The sequence below is a fragment of the Diplodia seriata genome (genome assembly GCF_021436955.1).
Source record: "Diplodia seriata strain FDS-637 chromosome Unknown scaffold_8, whole genome shotgun sequence".
Taxonomy (NCBI): Eukaryota; Fungi; Ascomycota; class Dothideomycetes; order Botryosphaeriales; family Botryosphaeriaceae; genus Diplodia; species Diplodia seriata.
The window spans coordinates 841324-867272 of record NW_027117315.1 but is presented as its reverse complement, the minus strand read 5'-3'; the positions used below and the strand labels follow the sequence as shown (position 1 = coordinate 867272).

Here is a 25949-nt window from a genome sequence, read left to right as displayed (position 1 = left end):
CCGCTGCAGCCGAACACGACGACGCGTCAGCATCAATCCGAACGCCTCCCGAACTCGGCCTCTCAATGGACGTCCCGGCCCCAAAGTCGATATTCGCGCGTAAGCGCGACCTGCTGTACCTCTCCTTCTTCGCGATCCATATTCCAATAGTCTTCTGTAAGTCCCGGACGCCACGGCCAATCCCCCGGACGATCTGCTGCTGACGCGTGGTCGTGGAGGCGTTGACGTCCTGCCCGTGTACCCCGAATGGATGAAGCCTGAGCCGCTCCTGGTCCTGCGCCAGTGGTACATCGACACCTACCAGGATCGCTTCTTTAGCGCTCCCCCGTAAGTCTGGTAGCGTCCACGCGTCGCGCCATTCCGCCAGCTTGGTTGCATGGGCTAATTTTGGATTGTGAAGGCCGTGGTTTTCCATGTACATATGGATGGAGGTCAAGACAACCGCATTGCCAAGCTTTCTGTGTCGCGCTTACACGTGATTAGCTTCTGTACCACGCCCCACTCTCTGCCTGGGCGGTCGGTGCCCTGATGCGCGGTAAGTGTTCTACTCTTTAATCTAGATGCCCCCTGCTCAGTACTCTACGTCAGATGACCCCAAGGTCCCAATCCACCTGCTCATCTACGCCTGCCAGACGGGCATCACCACCATGACCTGTATTGCTGAGTACCTTAGCTGGGATTCGTTCACAAACGAACAGAAGCTCAGCTTGAGCGGCCTCTACGTGCCATATCTTGCACTTTGTAAGTGGCATTTCCCCATGTGACTATCAGAAATCGCCGAGACAATATCTCGGAAGTAACTTCAAAGCGGGAATATGCAGTCCGCTAACTCGCCACAGCCGTGTTCATGGGCGTCGACATGTTCCGACGGCTTGAAAAGCGGTTGGCCTCGGGCGCTGCCACACCATCTTCCAAGAAAGAGCTATAGGACATGCGAATATATCCCGCATGTTGTACACTTCTGGTCTCACGCCACAGTCCGAGGAAAGGGTCTCCTCGCATCCAAATCCCCCGACATGTCTATCGTAACAGAGACTTGGGAAAGCAGATGGAAGATTTTAAGGAAATCTGGTAATGTGTGCCACTCAGAGGCTAAGGGCGTGGATGATATGGTATGGTCTTTTGGTGAAGCCTTACACGAAAAATGTCAAGGTTTATACACTGCTAGCGGCAGGTAAATATTCATTTCCTGTACAACCAGTATTTCGGATGGCCCACGCGAGCAGAGAAGCTAAGCAGAGCTACGGAGTACACGCCCGGGATGCGGTGGAAGGTTGACGGCGGCGACGGGTGACATTAGGGCCAGTGGTAATGTTCGCCTGGAATGTGAGCGTAGCAGCCGTGGAGTAGGCGGTATAACCACTGCAACCGCGGCGGCGGCGGGAAGCCTTATAAGCTTCGGTGCTGTATCCAGGAGTGTGGCGCACAATCTGCTGGTGCGATCTAATCATGGAAGTCGTTTTAGTCGCCTTCTGGAACTCGCTAGCATTATAGGCACGTTTCGAAATACAAACAACCCTTCGCTCCATCACTGCTCGATTATGCAGAGTCGCTGCCAAGGCCGCCCCTTTCTGGTGGGGCCGGGTGGTTGACACACCCAGGGGGGGAGGTGACGGTTGCATACAGAGATACGACCAAGGGGGGCTGTAAGCGATGCAGCATCTATGTAGGTCGAAAATCGAAAAAGATACAGCTTGTGGCAGGAGATCTTGCCGGCAACGCCGTTCACGAAACACTTTCGACGAAAGTCTACATTGCGATTGGGCATGGCAAGTAGAGGCAGGCATCATGGCAAGCGGAAGGGGATGTGGCCAGGTCGTGTCGTGAAGTTTGAGCCTGAAACACTTGCTTCATGCAGCTTCGGCATAAGGCTCTTCGCTTAATGCGGTGTCTTGTTGTCTTGTTCAGGAAGCATCTTCGGAGAGCGACGTCGACCATGTCCCAAGTCTTTCGCTCACTCGAGACAGAGGTTGCGCGAGCAAGGGAAGAGAACGGCGCAGCGGTTCAGGTGGGCAATAGCGATATTGAAGCTCTCGTTATGTGGCAAAGATCTTCTGGCCGTCGGGACGAACTGGTATCATGATTATCACGACAGTACCGTAGCAGAGTGACTCCATCCAGCCCTGAATATGATTACTATTGCGCCACCCATCGCCACAAGCTACAATGACCATGTGAGCGTACCTACTGCTATGATTCGATATGGTTGCTCATTACACTGCATGCTATCTTGCTAGGCACACTTGAGCGCAGCCTTCCCGTTAAGAATCGCGGCACTCTTGTTCGAGTGAATGTCCCTTATACACCATCAACTGTGCGCTCTCCCTTTTTTGGTAGTTGAAGCAGATATCCGGAGGTATATGTGGGGTATGAATTGTGCAAAAGCAGGCGTGGGATTTAACTGTTTAGGGGAGTGTGGTTCCAAGTACGGTGCATAAATATCTCGGGCGAGACAGTCTTGGAGATGAGAGATTCTCTTACGACCCGCTGTGACATGGGGCCCGAATTTGGCCATGTCACATGTTTGTTTTCACTGACAGCTTCCCTCACCAATAATCTTACGGCATGGATACCCTTGATGTCAGGGTACAAAGATATATTAGCCTGCCATGCCTGAATAAACTCTAATTGGGTTTATTCCAGTACCTCTTTTAGCCCCCGGAGGGCCTGCATACGCATGGTGCAGTGGGTAAGGGTATACTCCTTACATTATAAACCCAATTAAGGGAAGACTAGTGAAAGCTGGAGACTAGAAAAAGTCGCAAGTTCGATTCGAGGCATTGCCCGAACAATTAAGAATCCACAAGAGTAATATTACCTTGTTTGGTAGCGAGAAATTATCGGTCCCAGTAGTAACAGCTTCTAGCGCGGCTAGTATATTGGGGGCACCACGTGACATATCCCTCGGGACGAGCGATCCAAAGAAGGGGAATAATGTCAGGGTACAAAGATATATTAGCCTGCCATGCCTGAATAAACTCTAATTGGGTTTATTCCAGTACCTCTTTTAGCCCCCGGAGGGCCTGCATACGCATGGTGCAGTGGGTAAGGGTATACTCCTTACACTTGATGGGATTTTAGTTCAAGTGAGTGCTTGCGGGGATTGAGAAAACGTCATCACTGCCACTCGATTGCGAGTACACCCCCGCAGCAAGGAACAGCTATGGGATATCACGTTCCTGAAGTAGGGAGGGCTAAAGTATGTCTCACAAATTTGTGGGTGGGCTGAGCTATTCCGGGAGCTTGTTAGGCCAAGACGCGCGGCTTTATTCATGGATGTGGATATGCACTGACATGTCGCGACGCAATCGGACTTGGGTCTTACCGTGACGGCTGGGGAGAAGAAGCCGTAGACAGGTACAGCCATCTCCCTATATACCGATATCCTGGTGTTATTCTGTCGCCACGGTCCCCACTACATGACACAGCGGTCTCGACCAGCCGGACTGCACCGCCTCCTCCGCGTTGGATTGCAGGCTTGAAGATCCACACTTTCATCTGTATACCTGGCGATTGCGGGGATCAGGTGTGTTGTTTAAGGTTATCGCGGTGGGATGACTCGACAAGCCGCGGCAACGACGCCTTCCCGTTGTGGCTGGCATAGAGTTGATGCACGCGCGATGAACGGCGCCGCTAGGGTGCGGATCCACATGGTGAGGCCGGCAAGGTGGCTTTGAAATGGAACAGGGACAAAGGAATAGCTAGCCCGACAGCAGCGAAACGCGGAGGCGGCAGGATGCATGTTCTGGTGTCGTTCTTTCTGGAAACACGCTGCGGGGAAGCGGACCGGTCAAGGCTCAGCCCAATGGATCGCAAACCGGGTTAATTTCGCAATTCTTCAGGTGGGTGAGGTGCACAGCTGAGTGGCCGGTTGAGCGGCGGCAAAGAGCGTTTGAAGTGTCGAGGCTGAGGAAGCCGTCGCGGCGTCCATCCCATCATCTTACCGCGCTACCCCAGTGCGCAAGCCTCCCGCCAGCCTCGGCCCAGGCTAGCATCGGGCCCGTTTTCCGACCGTTAGGCGTGCCGAAGCTGCGCGTTGCCCGAAGCTTGGTGCTATAAACAGGCACGTCGGATTTCGGCGGACATTCGCGTGGGCGTGGGAGTGCGGCAAGCGAGAGGCCCGCCTCCTTTTGCGCAGGCGGTGGAGTCTCTGCAGACGAAGCGGTGATGGCGGGTGAAACAAACAATCAGTCTCGAACCACGGTGGCCTGCGCGTGTGGGCAGAGCAGCCGCGCGTGAAACGGGCTAAGCCGCATGCGGCCAGCGTTCCTGCCCCGGGCCGACCTCTCAAACCTCGCCGGCCCCTTCGTCATTACGCAAGAACAGCCACACACTCCGAGCAATAGCATGATGCCGCATAGCGCTGCCAAGCCACTCGCCAGCCTCGGATGCCTCGCCCGTGCCGCCCGGCTGCCAGTGGGAGCGCCACCGGCAGACGTCCACCACTCCTCAGGCACGTGAAGACCACAGCGCCTATTCCGTATCCACCGCCGCGCTTCCAAACAGGGCATGCTCCCGCCCACGACCCCTCTCCGGCCGATTCGACCACCGCGGCCGGCGCTTCCCGACCGCGCTCTCTTCCCTGCCTCGCATCCTAGCCTATAGTGGGACCGGATGCTCGCCAGCATCAGGAACATCCGCTTTCCCGTCGATCCAGGCGAACGCCTGGATCCGATGGACCACGTTACGAGCAGGGCCGTTGCCGCCAGCCACAGCTTCAGGCACGCCGCTTGTTCATATATATGGCCGGGCCGCCCGTCTCTGTCCGCCTTTTCCAACCTTCACTGCACTCTTTCTGCTCTTGGTAACCTCGTTCGAGGCCCATTCATTCTTTTTGCTTGACGCTCTTTTTGATTGACTACAGGCTGTGCCTTTCATTCTTTTTGACTCCCAGCTTAACCCGGTCACCAGCAGTAGTAGCATCTTACCAGTCGTTACCCTCCCGTGATGAAGATCACGACTGCTCTGGCCGTCCTCGGCTCCCTCGGGGCCGCGGCTGGACGTAAGTGTCCAAGTAACTCTTCTTTCCCGTGCTCCACGCTCACACCAAATATCCAGGCAACATTCCCCGCCAGGATGTTGTGACAACCGCTGTTGTCTACTCCACCCAGCTCTTCACAGTGACCTCGTGTGACCCGACGGTGACCAACTGTCCCGCTTCGGCCACCCAGGTGTCGACTTCGCTCGTCCCCCACCACACCACCACCCTCACCGGCGCGGAAGTTTCGGCGACGGAGGAGTCCTCTTCCGAGGTCGTTGAGAGTGCGACTCCCTCGTCGCCCGCTGGTACGGATTACGAGGCCCCTTCCTCTGCGGTTGAGACGCCGGTTGAGAGCACACCCGTCCAGACCTCTGAGGTTTCTGGCGAGACCGCCTCTTCGGTTCCCACCCCCGAGGCTCCTGCCTCCACTGCTGAGGTCCCCGTCTCCACCCCTGAGGCTCCGGTCTCGTCCTCTTCCGTTGAGGTCCCGGTCTACACCCCTGTGGCTTCCGTTCCCGCTACCAGCGATGCCAGCGGCGAGACTGAAGCCCCGGTCCCCACTCCTAGCTCGAGTTCTTCGGCTCCCGCTACAACCGATGTCAGCGGCGAAACCGTTTCCACCCCGGAGGCTCCCGTCTCCACTCCTCAGGTCCAGACGCCTGAAGCTCCGGTCCCCACCAGCGGATCAGCCCCTGTGAGCCCTCCTTCGGTTTCTGAGGCCGCCACTCCGTCTACGCCGGTGGCTCCGTCCGTTGTGCCCACGCCTTCCTCGGCATCCACCCCCGTGGCGCCCGTGTCTTCGGACGTGAGCGGTGGCGCATCCACCCCTCTGTCTCCCCCTGTTGTCGGCACCCCCGCCGTCGGCACCCCCGTCACTCCCGTTGGAACTCCCATTTTCACGCCGGTTGCGAATGCTTCCACGACCCACATCACCCAGGACGTGACCTCTGTCGTCTACAGCACCCAGTACTACACTGTCACCTCGTGTGCCCCTGAGGTCACGAACTGCCCCGCGTCCAGCGGTGATGTGTCCGCCGTTTCCGCATCCCTGGTGCCGGTCTCGACCACCACCTACCAGACTACCGTTCCCGCTACGCACGGCGTCAGCAGGTCCACTGTCTATGCCACGCAGCTGTTCACCGTCACCTCGTGCGGTCCCGAAGTCACCAACTGCCCCGCCAGCTCCACCGCTGTGCAGACATCCCTGGTGGCCGCTTCGACCACGGACATTACTACTTTGATCCCCGTCACCGAGGAGTCCACGCCGCAGCTGTCGTCTGGCGTCGAGGGCGTCGCGAGCACCCCGTCTCCCTCTGCTCCCCAGCCCACTGAGTACAAGACCAGCACCGTCTTCAGCACCAACTTCCAGACCGTGACCACTGATGGCACCACCTCCGTGGTGACCTCCGTCGTCGCTGTTTCTACCACGGTCTGCCCGCTCACTGAGACTAAGACCATCAGGACCTCGAAGCCCTCTACTCCGGCTGTTTCCGGCGAGGTCTCCAGCGCCATCGCCACGCCCTCGACCAGCACTGCTCCCAACGGCGAGACTGTTGTCCTGACCGTCACTCAGACTCCCAGCGCGCCCGTTTCGTCTGACGTCTCTGGCGAGACCAGCGCTCCTAGCGTTCCTGTTGGCGAGACCGAGACCCCCAGCGCCGTCGCCACGCCCTCGACCAGCACTGCTCCCAACGGCGAGACTGTCGTCCTGACCGTCACTCAGACCCCCAGCGCGCCTGTTTCGTCCCAAGTTTCGGGCGAAACCAGCGCTCCTGGCGTCCCTGTTAGCGAGACCGACGAGAGCACCAGCGTTGTCGTTGCTGTCCCTTCGACTAGCACTGCTCCCAACGGCCAGACCGTCATTGTTACCGTCACCCAGACCCCCAGTGCTCCTGCTTCTTCCAACGTCTCTGGAGAGGTCAGCACTCCTGGCGCCCCTGTTAGCGAGACCGACGAGAGCACCAGCGTTGTCGTTGCCGTTCCCTCGACTAGCACTGCTCCCAACGGCCAGACCGTTGTTGTTACCGTTACCCAGACTCCTAGCGCTCCTGCTTCGACTGATGTTTCCGGAATCCAGAGCACGCCTGGTTTCCCCGTTGGTGGTTACAACCAGACCGTTAGCGTGGTTGCCGTCACGTCCTCTTCGACCTCGACTATCTACAGCACTGCTACCAGCACTGCCGTGACCACCGACGAGCAGGGATCCACTTCTCAGGTTGTTGTCACCCAGGTCGTCTCCATCGGCACGACTATCTGCCCTGTTACGGCCACCGAGACTCGTGCGGCCTCCCAGCCCGCAGGCACTACCGCAGGCACTCCTCCGGTTGGCACTCCCGCAGGCACGCCTCCCGCAGGCACTCCCGCAGGCACTCCTCCCGCAGGCACTCCCGCGGGCACTCCTCCGGTTGGCACCCCCTCCGCCCCTGTTTCGTCTGGCGTTGAGGGCGCCACCTCTGCTCCCACCCCTGTCCTGACCACGCTCTCTTCGACCTCTACGATCTACAGCACCGCTGTCAGCACCGTTCAGACCACTGATGAGCAGGGCTCGACTTCCCAGGCCGTCGTTACCCAGGTTGTGTCCATTGGTACGACCATTTGCCCGGTTACTGCCACTCAGACTCCCTCTGCCCCCGTTTCGTCTGGTGTTGAGGGTGCCACGTCCGCTCCTGGCGTGCCCGTCGGCGGTGAGACTGTCAGCGAGGCTCCTGCGCCTTCTACTTCCACTGCTCCCAACGGCCAGACCGTCGTTATTACTGTTACGCCCAGTGCCTCTCAGCCCGCTGTCTCGGATGAGAGCGTCACCTCCACGAAGCCAAACGGCGAGACTGTCATTGTGACCGTGACGCCCAGTGCCCCTGTGAGCAGCGATGTTTCCGGTGAGGTCAGCACTCCTGTCGTTGCCACGCCCTCGACTAGCACCTCGACCAGCACCGCTCCCAACGGTGAGACTGTTATTGTTACCGTCACCCAAACCCCCAGCGCTCCCGTCTCTTCCGAGGTTTCCGGCGAAGTTAGCACCCCCGCTGTCGGTGCGGTGACGACGACTGTGTCTGAGCAGAACCTTGTCACGGTTACTATCACGATCACTCCTACGGCTCCTGGCGGCAGCACTCTGCCCCCGACCGTCATTACCCACACTGAGACTGCCACCCCTACCCCGTCCACCCCGGCGGCCGGCGAGACCTCTGAAGTTTCTGGAGAGGAATCGACTCCCGTGACCCAGAACGTTGTTACGGCCACTTTCACGGTTACGCCTACCGCAACTGATGGAACTGCCCTGCCGCCCAACGTTGTTACCACCACGGTCACCGCTGAGCACACTCCGTCGACCGCCCCGGTCAACGTCGAGTCCACCGCTGTATCGACGAGCACTGCCCCCAATGGCCAGACTGTTGTTGTTACCGTTACTCAGGTTCCCACTCCCGTCGCCAGCAGCGCTGTTGAAGGCAGTGTGTCCAGCCCGGCTCCTCAACCGCCGGCTGGCAACCAGACGGTCTACGTCACCTACACGGCTCCCAATGGCCAGGCCAGCGTTTCCACCTCGGTCGTCTCGACTCCCGTCGCCGTCACCCCTCTGACCGTCACCTCTTCGTCGACCTCGACCATCTACAGCACTGCTGTGAGCACTGCCACGACGACTGACCAGGCTGGTTCGACTTCTGAGGTTGTTGTGACCCAGATCGTGTCCGTTGGTACCACCATCTGCCCCGTTACTGCTACCCAGACCCCGGAGGCTTCGGCTCCGGTCTCGTCTGGTGCTGAGGGTGTTACATCGGCTCCTGCCTCGTCTGGCGTTGAGGGTGTCACGTCGGCTCCCACTCCCGCCGCCGTTACCGTCACCTCTTCCTCGACCTCGACCATCTTCAGCACTGCCATTAGCACCGCTATCAGCACTGATGAGCAAGGTTCGACCTCTGAAGTTATTGTCACTCAGATCGTCTCCGTTGGTACCACCATCTGCCCGGTGACTGCCACGCAGACTCCCGAAGTTTCGGCCCCGGCTTCGTCTGGTGCTGAGGGCGTCACTGAGGCCGCCATTACCTCTTCGTCGACTTCGACCATCTACAGCACTGCTATTAGCACCGCTACCACGACTGACCAGGCTGGTTCGACCTCTGAAGTTGTTGTGACCCAGATTGTGTCCGTTGGCACCACCATCTGCCCGGTTACTGCTACCCAGACTCCCGCTTCGACTGATGTTGAGGGTGCCACCGCTCCTTCGCAGCCCACCGGCCCCGCTGGCAGCTTCACGACCATCTTCTACACCGTCACTGGCACGAACGACCAGGGTGTCCCCGTGACGAGCATGGCCTCCAGCGTTGTTCCTGCCAGCACCTCCCGCGCTGGCTTGCCCCCGATGTACGGCAACCAGACTTTCTCTGCCCCGCCGCACCCGATCCAGACGCCCGCGCAGCCCTCGAACGTCACCGTTCTGGTTACTTTCACGCCCTCGGCTCCGGTTGGCACTCCCGTCGCTCCCAGTGTCCTGACCACCATCATCACCCCCGGCGCTCTCAACACCAGCCTGTCCATGGCTCCCACGCCGACGGTGCTGCCGACCATCCCTATGGTTACGTCCGCGGCCGTTGACGGCGTCGCCTCGACCCCTGTTGCGCCCCTCACTCCCGGTGCCGGCGTGACGACCTCGACCGTCTACACGCTTGACTTCCAGACGAGCACGCACACGCACGAGAGCGGCACCTCGACCATTGTTGTCACCTCGGTCGTGCCCGCTTACGTTACCATCTGCCCGGTAAGCAGCCCCCACTCATCTAGCGAGCCTTGAGAATACTAACAGACAGTTTCAGGTCACCGCCACTGAGACTCCCGCCGCGGCCACCCCCACCACTCTTGTCACTGCCAAGCGTAGGGCCGCTCTTCCGTCCGCTCCCGTTTCGGCGGCCCCTGTCGAGAACAGCGCGTCGACGTCGTCCGATGACACGTCCGACTCGACTTGGGACAAGATCGTCAAGTTCTTCGTCGGCGGCCGCGAGTAAGTGGAAAGTTCGAGCTTTGCCCGATCCCCCGCCAAAGTGCCGAAAGACATGCGCGTGTGAGACATGCGCATGAAAATCGCATCTCCGACGTGCATTCGTAAGAAAACGCCACATTCTCCACCATCATCGGGTTTTGCGGCAGACTCGTGTTCTAGATGCGTAAGCGGTGGGTGGTGGATACTTCAGGGGCCAGCTCCTGGGCTCTGCTGCCCCTCATTACGCAATTGTCGACCGACCTACCCCTTCCGGCGATGGTCCGTGCGAGTTATGCGTGTGCACGGAGGGACGGGGGCTTTGTTCGTTTATTGTGAAACTTCAGTGAAACAAATGCAGCATTTTGATCATACATCCAACATCATCGTCCAGTCGGGCTGGGCCCGTTCCTCGAAGAGAGGAAAAGCGGAGTGATTGGAAAAAAAAAAAAAGAAAACTCACTTTATCAGCGCGTCGTCTTCAACTCCTCCCATCTTGTCAACCTCCCCTAGCACGAGACACATTTGGCATCTTGTCGTCTTTCGAGGCCTTGGCTTTGGATGATGGCATCTGATGCGTTGTGTCGAGTGGCTTTCTTGGATATACTTTGCTGGAGTTTGGTCGTTTGTTGTTGCTTTTGCTTTCGCTTCTTGACGATGGGATGCTCGCATGCTTCTTTTTCGAACCTTCTTGTATATACAATTGCCGTGCATTGGCAGAAAAACAGCAAATACAACCTTCCTTCCAAAGGGAAGTGTATGTTCGTACCTGGATCAAGCGATTGCCATGATGTCTTGCACGCCGTGAATCCGGAAGGGCCGATCCCTCCGCTGCTGCAAGTGATGCTGCATATGATATGCCCTGCATGAGCCCATCATGGTGTTGAGCAAGAGCTTACCTTCCCAAGCTGGACCTTTAGCTTACGTCATCGTGATTAATGCCCTTTTGAGTACGTGAGTCCTGATCTCCTTTTGCCATCCTTCCTGACTTCTCTCCATGCTCCTTCTACACATCTTCTATCCCCGAAACCAGTCAGCCTGCCTTCCAAAACACACTTCTCTCAAGACTCGGCAGCGTCACGACCACATCGGGTACGAGACACCACCTCATCCTCACCCGTGAAGCCTTCCACTTCGCGCTATCAACTACCGCCCGAAGTCCCTTCGTCATACTCAAGGCTCTCACCCCGACCAGCTTTCAGCCCGCTCAAGGTCTCATCTCAAAACCCATCAAGCATTCCATCGGTTCCCCCTCCCTCACACTTCCCCCCACCATCCATGGAAAAGAACAAAACAAAACAAACCCCCACGACAGCAGCGGCATCCAAAATGCCCAACCGAAACCCACCTCCCACACCCACCACCACAATTCTGACCCCGCCAGTCCCAGCCGCCAGCGATGACCTTCCCGGTCTCACCTGGGCCGCCGTCGCCCACCGCCCGCTCCACTTCGACGGCGACGTCAAACGGTGGGACAGCGCCCAGCGCGACACCTGGCCGATCTACGCACGTGACTCGTACAGATCCGACCGCGGCCCCAAGCGCTGGCGCGAGGACGTGGTCCTGACGGCGCAGCACGTGGGCGTGCTCCAGATTGTCCGCAACAATTTCAGCAATGCGAGTGAACGGAAGATATGGGCGGGCATGTGCGCGAGGAAGTGGCCGCTGAATTTTAAGGCGAACGGGAAGCCGTTCAAGGTGCAGCCGGTGATGCCGGAGGGGTGGGCTGAGAGGTGGAAGGCGATGAAGGCGGATCAGAAGGCAGCGGAGGAAAGGGAAAAGAAGGGGAAGACAAAGGGGGAGGAGGTCAAAAAGAAGACGAAGATGGGACTGGCGAAGGAGAGGAGAGAGGTGTTTTTGCAGGATATGGAAAAGAGGATGAAGGAGGATGGAAAGACCAATGTTGTGAAGCTGACGCTGGCTCAGAAAGCAGGCCCGAGGTCAGAGAGCGGTGGTATTGAGCCTGCGGTAAAGAGTGATGGCAACGCGCTTCAAGCGCAAGCAGCAGTCCGGGTCCCAGCCACGGAACCAGGCAGTGAGAAGGACATCAAGATTGTGGCTGTTACACGGCCAGAAGATGGTCATGTGGGCGATGAGAAAGCCTCCGGAATCGGCGGTCTTTCTGATCTTGCGATGCGGATCCGAGACGTGGTGGGCCAAGTTACAGAAGTGGACACAAAACTCGCAGCTGTAGGAATGTCTGGTGCTGCGGAGCAACCCGCGGAAGTACAGAAATCTGCCAAAGCAAACGATACTCTCAAGCGAAAGCGCGAGGACTGGCGCATAGACGACGTCGCGCACAAGCGGCTTTTCTCTGTAAGTACTCTCGTGGCGCCTATTTCATTGTTCATGGTGATGTGGCTGATGAGATGCGCTACTACAGGAGGTTCAAGGGAAGATTGCTCACTTGAGGACGTCATACAATGATGCGAAGAAAAGCAGACTGGACCCCAAGAAGATGGCCGATCTGGAATCAAAAGCCAGCGATAATGCCAGACGTATCAAAGAGCTTGAGAACGAGGTTAAGGAGCGCGACACTCGTATCGAGAAGATTGAGCACCACAAGAGTTGTATTGCCGGTTCCCTCCGTCAGCTTCGAATAGACCACGAGGATGTCCGGGAAAAGTGCCATCTTATGACCACGGTTTGCAAAGACAGGAATTTGACGATCCAACTTTCTGAGGTTGAGGCTAAGAAAGCTCGGGAACAGATCGAGGTACTCCTTTCGAGTGCTGATGAAACAGCGGCGATTCTCACGGAAAAGAAGGAGAAGATCCAGAGGTTTGAGGCTGATGCTGAGAAGTATACCATCGACATGGAGTTCCTCAAGAACAAGACGAAGATCATGGACTCGGAAATTCGGAATTACCTGAGCCTCTTGCAAGAGTCCTCCCTTAGGCTCAACAAGGTTGACAGCGAGATTCAACAGTACTCGGCTGAAAGTAAAGAGCTGGCAGACAAGCTTAACGCCGCCGAGAAGCGAGAGGAAAGACTAGAGCAGACGCTCTACATGACGACCAAGGCACTGCTGGAAGTTACACAAGACGAGCAGGTCGCGGCTGCTAGCACCAGAAGTGATCGCGACTCCTCGAAAAACGAGAACGACACTGCTTCTGATAACGTGGGACTAAGACATCTTCTTCAACAGATCGTCCCACAAAATGTCCGCGAAGGGGTGATAAATGCGCGCAAGTAGGGGGAGACGAACCATGAGCAGACTGAGTAAGATCAAATTCATTGAGGGAATACTAAAAATCGGCCGAGTCTAATGCGTAGGTGTCGGAACTACAAAGCGAAAGGGAGTGTGTCGAGCTCCAAACGTGCGGAATCCAAATCACAGGACTGACTACAGAGCTCGGGGTGGGCTCCAAAAATTCACATGATTTTTAATTTGATTGAAGAGGCCAGGAAGGGCCCGGAATAGCTTGAAAAGTCATGGACAGGTACGGAGAAAGCACAAGCATGATGATTGAGAAGAGCTGACTGAAGAGGCCTTTGGAAAATTCCTTTGCCGAAGAATAATTCATTGAATGGAACAACTCAATTTGACATATGGAGCAAGCTAGGGAATTACTTCTGCTCGGGAAAATTTGAATGAGCAAGGAAAATGGAGGCGAGTTACTTCACGTTGAAGTGCTGGGTTTCAAAAATCGGGGGCTTTGATTCTATGAGGGACTCCAAGCAAACGGGGAAACCACCACACATTCTATTTATTGCTATACTTTCGACTTATTCGCAAAGATTGGCACAGCCCTGAGCCCATCAAAACGAAACCTGTAGATCTGATAGAGCACATCCAAGCTGCAGCACTCAAAGTTTTCAATCATGTCCTTTCTCACTGCTTTCTCGTCAAGACCATCTTCGATATCGCGAACGATGCTGTGGAATGCCATGTCGGTGCAAACTCAATTTTATACAGGCGCCCGGAGAACATTCTATGCCGACGCAATCCTATTGCGAATTAAACCAAAGCTGAATCGCGTCAAAAGCGGGACACCGCGGGTACCATGGAAAATTTCCATGGTGATACGGTGAGCGTGGAACATGCCCCATTGTCACCGCAACCCGGTACGAGGCATCCATTCCGGAGCAACGGCGGCTCTCAACACCAGACGAAGCAGATGTTTGGATTGCGGTGACAGTCAGAGGATTGTAAACAATGAGATTCGCAAGTGCTGTCTTGTATCATCCTTGCAGCTTTGAGGCGCTCCAGTATAGATACAAGGTTGCGTGAGGTTAGTGGCTGTTGTTTTGGGCGAAGGTAAAGATCGGCAAGGTGAATTAGTCATATGTGGGAATGGGCTGATGGGCTAAAACCAGTTTCGCTGCCACGTACCCTCTTTGTCCCATCAGTTTCCACCTCCCACTCATCTATCATCGCGTTCAGCGCCAGTGATTGTCGTCTCCTATCTCATATAACCTCTTTCACCGGGTTATGGGACAGCCAACAAAAGAGCCAGATTGAGCCGCTTAACATTGACATCCGAAAATATCCACGTTTCAGACCGCAGCATTAACTCCGTGTGTCCCATAGCCCGGTGAAAGACGTTAGTGACGCTTGAAGGTCTATGAGATATGAGACGACAATAAGCGACATCAATCCTTCGTCGGTCACGCCAGCCATGGTCTGCCACAGATTTATCTCTCTAACGCTCTCGCGTGAACACTAGTATCATTACGTCGCCGCTTCGATCACGCCCTCTTCCTCGATCACGAAACCTCGGACGCCATATCCTTTGTTTTTCGACGTGGTCGTGTGGCCATCTGAATATCGTCGTCGCAACGACCCCCACACAGCCTCGCAGTGGTCACTGTTTGGAAGAACGACCCTCGAGTGCTTGGTGTGCGGTGGTCATTAGTTGCGGTCGCCACAGTTCCGCTGGCGACACCACCCCGGGGGGGTCGCTTATATACCCTGCTCATCGATTACTAAGCTACCTACTGCTACAACGGCTCATATTCCAACAGAGGCACACTCATCGGAAGTGCACTCACCGGAGGTCGACGCAACGAAACGCAAAGACAACCGCAAAGATGACCAGATTCACGGAATACTGGTCGATTGGGATATAATCCGAATGAAAGGCCGGCCACGCTCGACTTCAGCGCTGGTTACGTTCGGGAGGACATCGACTGATGAAAACACCGCGACGTCCCCTGCTATGCCATCGTCATCCCGTGCCGCGGCGTCCTCCTCCCGTGCCGCGGCGTCCTCCTCCCGTGCCACGGCCTCTCATGCCACGATCTCGGCGACATATACTCACTGGAAAGTGAGGCGGTTACCGAGGCTATCGCACGGCTCGGCGTAGTCCCAATGATACCGACACTTCAACGATTCCCTCTTCTTCCTCCGCGCCGGTACTAGCTATATTGCGCATTGGTCTTTTTGAAATTCAGCGAGCACCAATTCCACGGCAGAGTACAAGTTTCGAGGCCTTTGAATCTCGCCGAGGACGCTACCTCGTTATGGTGACTGTGGATCATCCGGCCGAGTAGGGAGCAGTGGAAGACTCGCGCCTTCATGTGCCGTACCAAGGCGGTTGAACGCCCGCGTGCGCGTTACGAACCGGACTGCAGTAACTTTCACTCTCGGAGCAGTCCAGCGCCGCACTGCACTCACTCAATCTCGTGGGCGTCCTCAACTGCATTATGCAGACTTGGTAGCTGAATCCATCATCTAGATAATTGTGCATGCAACCAAGTCTCGCATTTATGTCCGAAGACTGGATTCAAGTACCCATGAATATGATGGATTATCTATGTGAATTCTCACTACCACCACTACTGGTGTGCTGCGCTTCTCTAATCGCTCAACTTGATCCGTGTACGCTCTCATTTCTCATTACATCACAACTCATCATATGTATCAGGCACACCGCCAACATATGCATTGTAATTCCTCTCGCCGTTTGCAGGCTCAGCAACAATCGCATAGCCCGTTCCGGACAGTACGGTTTCCTCGTTCCTCACGATCGAGAAAGTCACGTTACCGAGCTGCCCGTTGAAGGACTGGCTGAAGTGGTTGGGGCCGACGGTGGTGGCAGCGTGGGAGACGGCGTCGTTGTCGCCGATCTGGACGACAACATTGGTGTTCGAGGCATCGCTGATCAGTGCGGTAAAGAAGACCTCGTCCTGAACAATGTCGTTGGGGTCCAGGCAGGTCTGGTAAGAGCAGTCATTGCCGGTGACCTCGGTCGTGCCGGCAGCCTTGGGCGACAGGCGGTACCACCAGCTGATCTTCTCCTCAGTTATCGCCGGCGCCTCGCCGTTCTTGTAGCGGGCGATGTAGTAGGGAAGGAGGTCGCGCCAGTGCTGGTGGCTCATGCCCTCGACGTACCAACGGGCGTCGGCATCGTTCTCCGTGTCCTGAGGGATGCCAGCCTCCCAGATGGGTCCGATGTAGTGAGATTCGCCGTAGTCGTTCCAAGTGACGATCTCGACCCACTCAGGATCGACTTCCATGACCTGGTCCCAACGCTGCGCCCACAAGTCGTCGCCGCGCCAGAGCCGCTGCTTGCCGTAGCCCTTCAGGTCGGTAAAGAACCAAGGGCTGACACCCATCATGTAGTCCTTGTCACCAAGGACTCCCTGCCAGGTCGTGTCTGGAGTGGTAGTCATGTCATTGGCACCTTCGGGCCACATGTCCCAGCTGAAGAAGCCGTCGATGCTTGCGCCAGCATCAATATTAGCCTTCACCACATCCGACCCTGAGCCAGTCCAATCCGGGACGAGGTAGACATCAACCTCTGACTTGATCGTGGTCCAATTGCTGGCGTAGGCGCCACCCTCGAATGTCGAAACGAAGGGCAGACTGGCATTGTCTCTCGTAGCCTTCTGGTAAGCGTAGTTCGGACCATACTCTGTCATGAGCGAGATGATATCCTCGTAATCCCAGGCCCCTGAGCCGCCTAGGTAGTCGAAGGAGAAAAAGCACTTGAACTCGCTGGCCAGATCGTTGGCGGCAGTGAAAGCGGCAGCGATCTGAGTGCGCATGTCCTCGTTCAGGGGAGTGGCGATGTTCAATACGAAGCCATCAATGCCTGAAGCCTGGGCCAACTGAATGTCGCTCTTCCATGTGTCAGTCGTGTAGGACTCGTACACGTTTCCGACCTAGATGTCGAGTACAATTAGCAAGCGCCTGGGAAGTGCAGCTACGAGGCCGGTTTCGGTAGTATTGGAGCATTAATGCTAGCAGGCATGCGGAGTCGAAGCGAACGTGCGAACGCGACAAGATTCACATCCCGATGGCTCCTCCAACTCCTCATGCTTGCTGAGAAACCATTGCAATACTAATGAAAACGACCTCGTAATACGAACAAGCAATCTCAACTCGTACCATGAAGTGGGCGAACACGGCCTTGGCAGCGGCCTCGCCCGCCAGAGCAGTGAGTGCGGCAAAAATGGCGGAGAGCCTCATGATGGATGGATATGCAGATCAACGAAGATCTGTTGGGCCTCGGAGGGGAGAAGGATCCAGGCGACAGGGGCGAGCGCCTCGGTTGGCGGCTGCTGGGGGAAATCGGAAGCTGAGAGAGCCGCTGGAGCAGGAAATGGGCATGGCGTGGCTGCGAGCTTTATAGATTGGCTCTAGCGACGCCAGTGCTTTCTTTTCAGCCTCATGATAGCCCGAAATAGCATATCGGCATTGGACGAGTGGGGCTGCCGTGCGACCCTTTTGCCGGGCTGTCAATCCACTGGTGAGAAGCGGCGGCGTGATATCGCTGTGGAGACGGGCCGGAGCGGAAGACCGGATCAGGAGGAGAGCAGAGGCGCCACAGCGATGTATTTGCAGAGCGCGTTGACATTGCCAACGGATGGGGGCGAAGAGCGAGGACTGCGAGTGGGCGCAGAGGGTGAAGCTTGGGCTTGCGCTTGCGCTGTCTCGGCCCGCCCGGCAGGGAAGCGAGCGCCAGGCGCGATCTGGCAGGCGCGGCCGACGGGGTGGCCTGTGTCAAGTTCAACTCCTTCCAACACCACCTGTTTAACTGGACTGAGCCCGCCACGACCCTCCTTCGAGCTGCATTCGCGTAGCCCTCCGATTGTCATCCGTCATGTCGTTCGATCTGCTGGCCGAGTTTGGCAGCCCCACGCCGCCACAGGGCCAGCAGAAACGGCCGGCCCAGCCGCAACCCAATCCAGCAGCCCAGCCGGCATCCGCGAGCTTCTCTCTCTTCGACGACCTCGCCGGCCTGAGTCAGCCTTCCACGCCGTACCGCTCTCCGGGCGTCGCGTCAAATTCTTTCAATCCCGGCGTGAGTGCCTTTCCAGCCCAGGGGCGGGCAGCCCTCTCGGCCACACCCGGAGCTCCACCAACTTCGACTCAAGCCGAGACCGGCAATGACGACGACTGGGGAGACTTTGCAGATGCATCCGCCGCCGCCCCATCTGCGCCCCTGGCGACTCCAGCCTCTATTAATACCACCTCCCAGGCACCGGACCCATGGGCTAGTCTCCGCACATCGACCAGCCTTGCCGGTACTAATGCTCCTTCTGGCTTCTCACCCTCGCCTGCCCCACTGCCAACTTTTAATTCCACCGCATCCAAAAATGACCCTTTCGACTTCAGCGCCTTTGGCGTTCCCTCACGTCCGCAGAGTACGGCCGCGCAGCCAAATTTCGCGGCCCCGCCAGCAGCCTTCGCAGCCGCTCCAGCACCAGTATCGAGCAAGCCGGCCACCCCACGTGATCCGAATGTCCTGTTCGATGCCGAGAACCTATCTGAGGAAGATGATGATTTCGGTGATTTTGAAGATGCCACCCCTACGCCAGCTCCTGAGCCCCCGGTGTCTGCGCCATTTACCACTCCCCCACCGGCTCCGGTATCGAAGCCTTCTCCCGCTCCCGCGTCATCACAGCAGCCAAAAGCTGCTCCTGCTCCTGCCACGGCCCAACCGCTGAACATAGAAGCGCTTCTAGGCGAACTAGAGATCTCAGACCCCCTCACCTCTGTGGCACCGACATCAAAGCAAGATGACTGGAAGAAAAGCACCACAGCCAAATTCGCTTCGAAGACGCAACCGGCCCTTGGCGCCACGAAACCGCCGCCGCCGCCTACGAAAAGTATTAAGAAAACGGCACCAAAGGCCACTACAGCTAAATCTTCGGTGGCTAAATCATCCAAACCCATAGGCCCGGCCATCGGATGGGACGACGATTGGGACGACCTGATCCCCACGAATCCCGCACCAGCACCAGCATCACCTCCGGCCGCCTCGTCAAGTTCTCTACCCACTGACTTCTCGGTCCCCACCCCGGCTCCAATCCCCGATCCCGCTCCGAATTCCCTCCCACCAACGAACGTTCCCCCTCCCGCTCTTCTCCTTACACTATTCCCAGTCATCTTTGCTTCCGCGCATGCGTCTTTCTTCAGACCACTCGCCACTCAGCCCTCTCACGTTCGCCCCAAGATTCTTGCCGACCAAGGGGTCGTACGGTTCCTGCGGGGCTACCTGACTGTGGGCTCCGTAGCCGCTCGAGTCATCGCCGGTCGCAAGTTGCGCTGGAAGCGCGACACGTTCCTCGCTCAGGGTATGAGCATCGGGCAAGCTGGCAAGGCTGGTGCCGGCGGCATGAAGCTGCAGTCCATTGACCGCACTGAGTCTACCAAGGAAGACCGTGAAGCTGCGGATGTTGTGAAAGCGTGGAAGGACCAGATTGGGAGGCTGCGGTCAGTGGTCGCGCAGGTGAATGGCAAGGATGATCGAGGGAGGAGTGTTGGGGCCATTCCGGAGCTTACGGAGACGATGCCGATTCGGATTGCCAAGGAGTCGGAAGGGGCTATTCCGAGCGTGAAGCCTTGTGCTCTGTGTGGGTTGAAGAGGAATGAAAGGATTGGGAAGGTGGACGTTGACGTGGAGGACAGCTTCGGAGAGTGGTGGGTGGAACAGATGAGCATGCACAGGGCGTGTCGGAATTTCTGGGAGGAACAAAAGAACAACCTGAGGTACTGAGTGCATCAGGTGGCTGTTAATGACGAAGTGCTGTGGCATCCATCTGTATGTGGAAAATGCTGTACGCATGAAGACCAGCGGGGTGAAACATGTCACTTTTTTCAAAAAGGTAGTTGCCTGGCGGCTGCAGACACTTGACTCGATTCGAGCAGGGCACTTGAGCAGTGTGCCTCGGGCATTGGTCCGGAGCTACTCTCCGAAACATTCAGGCAAGCAGACATGTCAAATGAAAGGTCGAGTAGCACTACAGCAGTGGCAGCAGTCGTGCTCAACGTCCCGACAGCCTGTGGAAGCACATAGACGGGTGCATGGTCGTGGCACCAAGGGCGCCGCTCCCAGCAGCCAAATCTTCGGGACGATTCACATGAAGATGAGCCTGCATGCTGCACCTAAGACGCGGTGCCTATCTCGATGAACCAGGCAGGGTCGGGGAAGCTGGCCCAGACCACGCCTGCAGCAGACACCCATGTACCGTACCGTACATTTTATACCGTTGCGACCCATGCAGGGCCAACGGCAACGCGCATGAGATGCAGTCGAGACCGCGGAAGATCCTTCACACAGCGCAGGGGTTACCGGTAGCGGTACAGCAGAGGCCGCGGATCTACGGAAGTCGATGACCGGAGCCTGGTCCGAGGCGGCACGAAGGGCATCCGGGGCGCATCGTCGTCCAGTCGGGGTGGCACAAAGCGGGTGGAAGGGCGGGACCTGGGAGGCCTGGGGTTGCGGAGGTCGGCAACACCAGGCGACTATCTCCGTAGCACGACGGCTGCTGCCTCTTCCACGAACCAGGGGCGCTGGCTCCGTGCCACGACCGCCTTTCGCGATGGGCCCGGCGGAGAGTTGCAGGCTGCCTGGCCACGCGTGCGCCGCGGACAGGCCGCCGACGATGCTCGAGCGCTGCGCGGCCCAAGCCGCATGCCTCAGGCCTCAGGCGGCGCGGCGGCCCGCAGGCGACGCGCAGGGCGATTGCAACCCACGACTGCGGTGGAGGGTGGAGGGCGGAGGGCGGCGGGCGGCAGGGGCGTCGAGGTACGCGGCGAGTTGGATTCGAGGCGGGCTGACTTGGGCAGCTTGCCAAGCGGGCATTTTCGTGTTCAGGGTCCAGTGGCAGCGCGGGCCCATGAAGTCAGCCGAGCCAGCGCGGAGCAGGGCTTCGCGGCGACGATGACTAGCTTTGTTGAGTGTGTAGAATGCGTGATGATGAAAAGACGCAGCCTCGCGCTCTCGCACGCCCAGGCCGCCTTCAGGACTCGACAGCGCCCCCCAGCACCCCGCGATCTGTCGCCTCCCCGTCTCAGCCAAGCCCGTCTGCTGCGCGCTGTCTCGCCCACGCGTCACCTGGCTGCCGGTCGCTCTCGCTCCATCACCACAGCTCCTCTGTGCGACGTAGGCCGCGTTGGAGTTCTCCAGCTGTCACAAGCCAGCAAGACCCGCCGGCTAGCCCCATTGGCAGCCCGACAAAACAGCCCGCAGCACCGACCCGACCGCCACCGCGCGCTCTGCTCTCGCTCGTAGATCTGTGTAGCTGGAGCAAGAGTGTCCCAAAACCCCCGCGCCCGCGCCCGCCAACCCACGCCGGCCCCTCTGCCGGCTTCCCCTCCTGCCCTCGTCCCCAACGCCTGCTGGCCGCCCGTCAGCTCTCCTGGTATGGTTATGAGCACGCCAAATGACAATGGTGAGTGCGAGGCCCGTTGCTGCTGTCCGCCTGCCCCCGCAACCAGCCGCGCCCGCGTGCGTCGCCGCCACCACCCCAGGTCACCCGTTGCCCGGCCGCGGCAGCAGGCCGCGCCGCGGGACATGATGCTCAGGGACGTGACCGTCGTGACTTGAGTAGAAGAGCGGGCGGCTCCACGCCGCAGCCGTCACGCCGCCCGCACATCCGATCACCACACCAGCCGCAGCTCAGACCAGCGCAGGACAGCTCTGATGTGCATCTTCTCCGCAGGCTCCAAACCCACAAGCACCACGGCCCCGGAGCAGCTGCCGCCGCTGCAGACGTCCGCCAGCGACCTCAAGCTGCCCAAGAACAAGAGCACCAGCAACCTCCTGTCGCAGAGCAGCCCCGCCAACTCGTCCCTCGCCGTGAACACGGTCCGCCCGCGCATGTCGTTCGACGCCGGCACCTCGCGGGACTATGACCGATTGACGAGGTTGGTGATACGCGCGCCGCCCCGGGAGCATGCTGACAACGACCTGCCAGATCGCCCATCGTTCCTGAGCACGAGCATGGCCTAGGAGCGTCGGGCCTTCGCCGCATACGGCAGCAGCCGCTACGTCCCAGCACCAGCGGAGCCACTTCGCGGTCTGCCTCGATCAATCTGTCTCTACCGCCCACGCGTCACCCCTCGGCCTCGCACGCACTGCCCTCCGGGCCCGGCTCACCCGCCCTCAACTTCAGCGAAGACCTCTCCCGCTTCCCCTCCGAGTCCCTCCACTCCTTCTCTTTCGCCCACCAGTCTGAGGACTTCATATACAACCGCCAGAATGTCTTGAAGCGATCCATAGACTTTATGCGGGACAAGCTGGGCTGGGCCGCCATCAACCCGGGTATCGCCAGCGCTCAGGCCCGTCTGAGCGGCGACCAGGAGCTGCAGAGCATGATGGACCTGCTGGCGCGCGCTAATCTGATCGGTGAGGAAGCTCTGCAGGCCCACGGTCTGGGGGCGAAGGGGCCCGTTACTGGCCCCGCGGATCCGTCGGGCGAAAATATTTTCGACAAGAGCTTCGCGCCGCGTTCAGAAAGCCCGGAGCCGATCGACGAGAATACGCCCCTCACCAGTCCGAGGAGCGCCTCTGCCTTCTCGCCGGCCCTCAAGCCCACCATGGAGGAGGCCTTGGCACCGGAGAGCGAGTCGAGCGTGCTTTCGTCGTCTCAGACCTCCGGCTCGCCCGGCGCCTCCCCCCACAGGCAGCTGTCCCGCTTGGCGTTGAAGAGGACATATACCGATACAGCACCACTTAAGATCCAGAGCCGATTGAACGATGCCTTGGCACAACCCTACCTAGCCGCGGAGCCTACCACACTTGGTGGGAGCCAGGCCTTCTCTCCGAAACAGCCTGTGCCGCAAACACCCTTACCCTCCGTACCCGGATCACATTCGAGCGCCAATGCCCCGCATGGACATGGCAGCCGCTGGGCACCCGCCGCCCAAGCTATTTTTACAACCGAAGCCCAGGCGCCATGGACAATCACCGCGGCAAATGATCTGGCTTGTCTTGTTTTTGGAGTGACGAGATCGGAAGTGCGGAAGATGGGCATCTTGGAGGTCGTCCAGCAAGAACGAAGGCAATGGTTGGAGAACAAGCTACGAGACCCGGAAGCCGGCTCTAGGAAAGCGTTGGAAGTCCAGGCGGCCCAGAAGCCCGCTCCTGCAAACAACAACCTTAGCATGGGCAACGGAATCACGGCCAAGTTGCTGAGTAAGCCATCGTCACGAGCGTCGGGAAAGAAGAGAGCGAAGACGGACGATGGGAGTGGCTCGTCTTTTACGCAAGGGAAGAACGTGAAGGGCGGGTTGAACCACCAGGGCAACAAGTCCAGAGGCGTGCTGCTATGCGGCGATGTCGTACCCATCCAGAAACGAAACGGCGCAACGGGGGCCGCGAGTTTGTGGGTCAAGGAAAAGCGTGGAGGCCTCATCTGGGTTCTCGAGGAGATCGCGGAAGACGTGGTGTTCGTGACGGTCGACGAAATAGGATCTGTAATCAAAGGCCAGGGCGCGATAGAAGCGATCTGGGGGACTGAGCGGGTTCGGAGAGGTATGGACCTTGCAAGGCTGATTCCGGAGATACCGCGCGTGCCCGGCACCAATACTGGCGCGCTGGACTTTGAGCAGATCGCCGAGCTCAAGACATTCACCGCCCGAACGCAGAACAGTATCAACATCCCAATCACCGTGCACCAACTACCCGAAGAGTCGACATTCCGCGTTTCGAGCTTTCCTCACATCGCAGGTATCCTCGTGTTGAATGCCAGCACACTTCAGGTATCGAGCGCAAACACTGTCTTTTCCTCGTCGCTCTTTGGCCAGGACAACCCGGATGGCTTGCATGTCACTGAATTGCTCCCCAGCTTCGACAAGATCCTCCACATCATGACTGACGAGGATGAAGTTAGCCTAGTCGATGGCATCGTTATCCCTGAGCACAGCTTCCGCCGAGCTCGTGCGCTTCTCGCCATGCGGGAAGGTAGAGAAGATGCAGCGGCCGTTTTCCTGAGGCCAAGTGGGCTTCCTGCAAAGCATCGGGATGGCGCCGAGATTATGGTCGATGTGCAGATGCGTGTGGTCAAAAGTGATAAGACGCCAAAGTTTTCCGACAACGTTATCGTCGAGAATGAATCCGAGGAGGACCTTGAGCACCATCCTGCTTCAGAAGTCGTTTATGCTCTCTGGATCACGTACTCAAGGCAGCTCCACGCAGTGAACCACGGCGTCGGACCTGTAACACCGCTCATGTCGCGACCTGGCACACCACCACACCAGCCCTCGCCGGGGCAGTCTGTCAGCCAACTTCACCCGGAAGAAGCCGACTCATCAACACCACGGCGAGAAAGCCCTCCTATGTCCTTATTATCGAAGCAGATCAAAGCAGCGGAAACGCCGTCTACTCCCAAGCAAGAATCAACCCCAAAGATTGTGCAACAACCCGCAACACCCGGCACGCCTGCCAAGAAAAAGACTATCGATGACTTCGTCGTACTCGAGGATATGGGTCAAGGTGCGTACGGCCAGGTCAAGCTGTGCCGGTACAAGAACGGGAGCAAAAAGATGGTCATCAAGTACGTCACCAAGCGACGCATTCTCGTCGACACGTGGACTCGCGATCGCCGCCTCGGGACTGTGCCGCTCGAGATCCACGTTCTCGACTACATCCGCCGCGACGGCTTCAAGCACCCCAACATCGTGGAGATGGCCGACTTTTTCGAAGACGACGTCAACTATTACATTGAGATGGTGCCGCATGGTCTTCCCGGAATGGATCTGTTCGATTACATCGAGCTGCGTGTCAATATGGATGAGACTGAATGCAGGAAGATCTTCGTGCAGGTGGCGGAGGCTTTGCACCATCTTCACACGAAGGCTAAGGTCGTGCATCGGGACATCAAAGATGAGAACGTCATTCTCGACGGCGAGGGCAATATCAAGCTCATCGACTTCGGCTCTGCGGCGTATATCAAGAACGGTCCTTTTGACGTCTTTGTGGGGACTATTGGTAAGACAGCCACGTTCCGTGCACTCCATTATTGCAATATGGCTAATTCAATAACTCGTGTAACAGATTACGCAGCACCCGAAGTTCTGGCAGGTAAGTCATACCGCGGCAAGGAACAGGATGTTTGGGCTCTGGGCATTTTGCTCTACACCATCGTGTACAAAGAGAACCCCTTCTACAGCATCGACGAGATCATGGATCACGACCTGCGCGTGCCGTACATCATGAGCGAGGAGAGCATCGACCTCATCCGGCTTATGCTCAACCGCGAGGTGGACCAGCGCATCACGATTGGTCAGGTGCTGGAGCATCCGTGGTGCAAGATGGAGGGGCAGGGTACCGGATAAATCAGGTGGGATATTGCGGTGTTGCTTCTTTCGGAGAAGGTACAAAGAGACATGGGAGTAGGAGATGTTGTGTGATACCAGGGTGGTTGTTCGAGGGGAAGCGTGGGGATGTTTTACTTGTCCGGTAACCTTTTTCCTTTTCTTTTCTGGAGGGAAAACTCGAGGACTCTTTCTCATCACTTCCTTGTCGGCTTTCCTCTTTTTCCTTTTCAAACAAACATGCAAATCCATAGGGTTTCTCCTCTTTTTCTTCCTCTCTTCCTTCGCTTGGGGATGCTGATGCGGCATAACGAATGCCTCACTTTTTCAACGGAGAGAAACGGCAATGGGTGATTGGTAAGAAGAAGAGACTTAAATGGCATTAGATAAGCTTTCTTTTCGGCATCTGTCGCTCGCTACTTGTTGTGTCGGGTTTGCTGTCCTTTCTTTCCGGCATTTCCATGGGTCGAAGGTGATGAGAGACGAAATTGCGCCGAGGCGGTCGA

At 57.6% G+C, this 25949-nt stretch overlaps 6 protein-coding genes across 6 annotated transcripts; 5 read left to right on the top strand and 1 right to left on the bottom strand.

The window, feature by feature from the left end:
• Positions 1–65: 65 nt before the first annotated feature.
• SLS55_007858 (uncharacterized protein) lies at positions 66–764 on the top strand (the record flags this gene model as incomplete). Its single annotated transcript, XM_066779273.1, is given in 4 exon segments — positions 66–156; positions 219–327; positions 561–574; positions 589–764. The coding sequence occupies 4 exon segments, from the start codon at positions 66–68 to the stop codon at positions 762–764; spliced, it is 390 nt and encodes a 129-aa protein (XP_066630077.1).
• A 4183-nt stretch (positions 765–4947) lies between these two features.
• On the top strand, positions 4948–9978 carry SLS55_007857 (uncharacterized protein; the record flags this gene model as incomplete). Its single annotated transcript, XM_066779272.1, has 3 exons — positions 4948–5002; positions 5059–9734; positions 9790–9978. 3 exons carry the CDS (start codon positions 4948–4950, stop codon positions 9976–9978), a joined length of 4920 nt encoding a protein of 1639 aa, XP_066630076.1.
• A 1301-nt stretch (positions 9979–11279) lies between these two features.
• Positions 11280–13146, top strand: SLS55_007856 (uncharacterized protein; the record flags this gene model as incomplete). The annotated part of the gene is made up of 2 exons (XM_066779271.1): positions 11280–12266; positions 12334–13146. The coding sequence occupies 2 exons, from the start codon at positions 11280–11282 to the stop codon at positions 13144–13146; spliced, it is 1800 nt and encodes a 599-aa protein (XP_066630075.1).
• A 2651-nt stretch (positions 13147–15797) lies between these two features.
• On the bottom strand, positions 15798–17367 carry SLS55_007855 (uncharacterized protein; the record flags this gene model as incomplete). The annotated part of the gene is made up of 2 exons (XM_066779270.1): positions 15798–17060; positions 17287–17367. 2 exons carry the CDS (start codon positions 17365–17367, stop codon positions 15798–15800), a joined length of 1344 nt encoding a protein of 447 aa, XP_066630074.1.
• Positions 17368–18001: 634 nt separating this feature from the next.
• Positions 18002–19900, top strand: SLS55_007854 (uncharacterized protein; the record flags this gene model as incomplete). The annotated part of the gene is made up of 1 exon (XM_066779269.1): positions 18002–19900. The coding sequence occupies one exon, from the start codon at positions 18002–18004 to the stop codon at positions 19898–19900; it is 1899 nt and encodes a 632-aa protein (XP_066630073.1).
• A 1929-nt stretch (positions 19901–21829) lies between these two features.
• Positions 21830–25464, top strand: FUN31 (serine/threonine protein kinase; the record flags this gene model as incomplete). The annotated part of the gene is made up of 3 exons (XM_066779268.1): positions 21830–22053; positions 22104–25117; positions 25184–25464. 3 exons carry the CDS (start codon positions 21830–21832, stop codon positions 25462–25464), a joined length of 3519 nt encoding a protein of 1172 aa, XP_066630072.1.
• Positions 25465–25949: the final 485 nt, after the last annotated feature.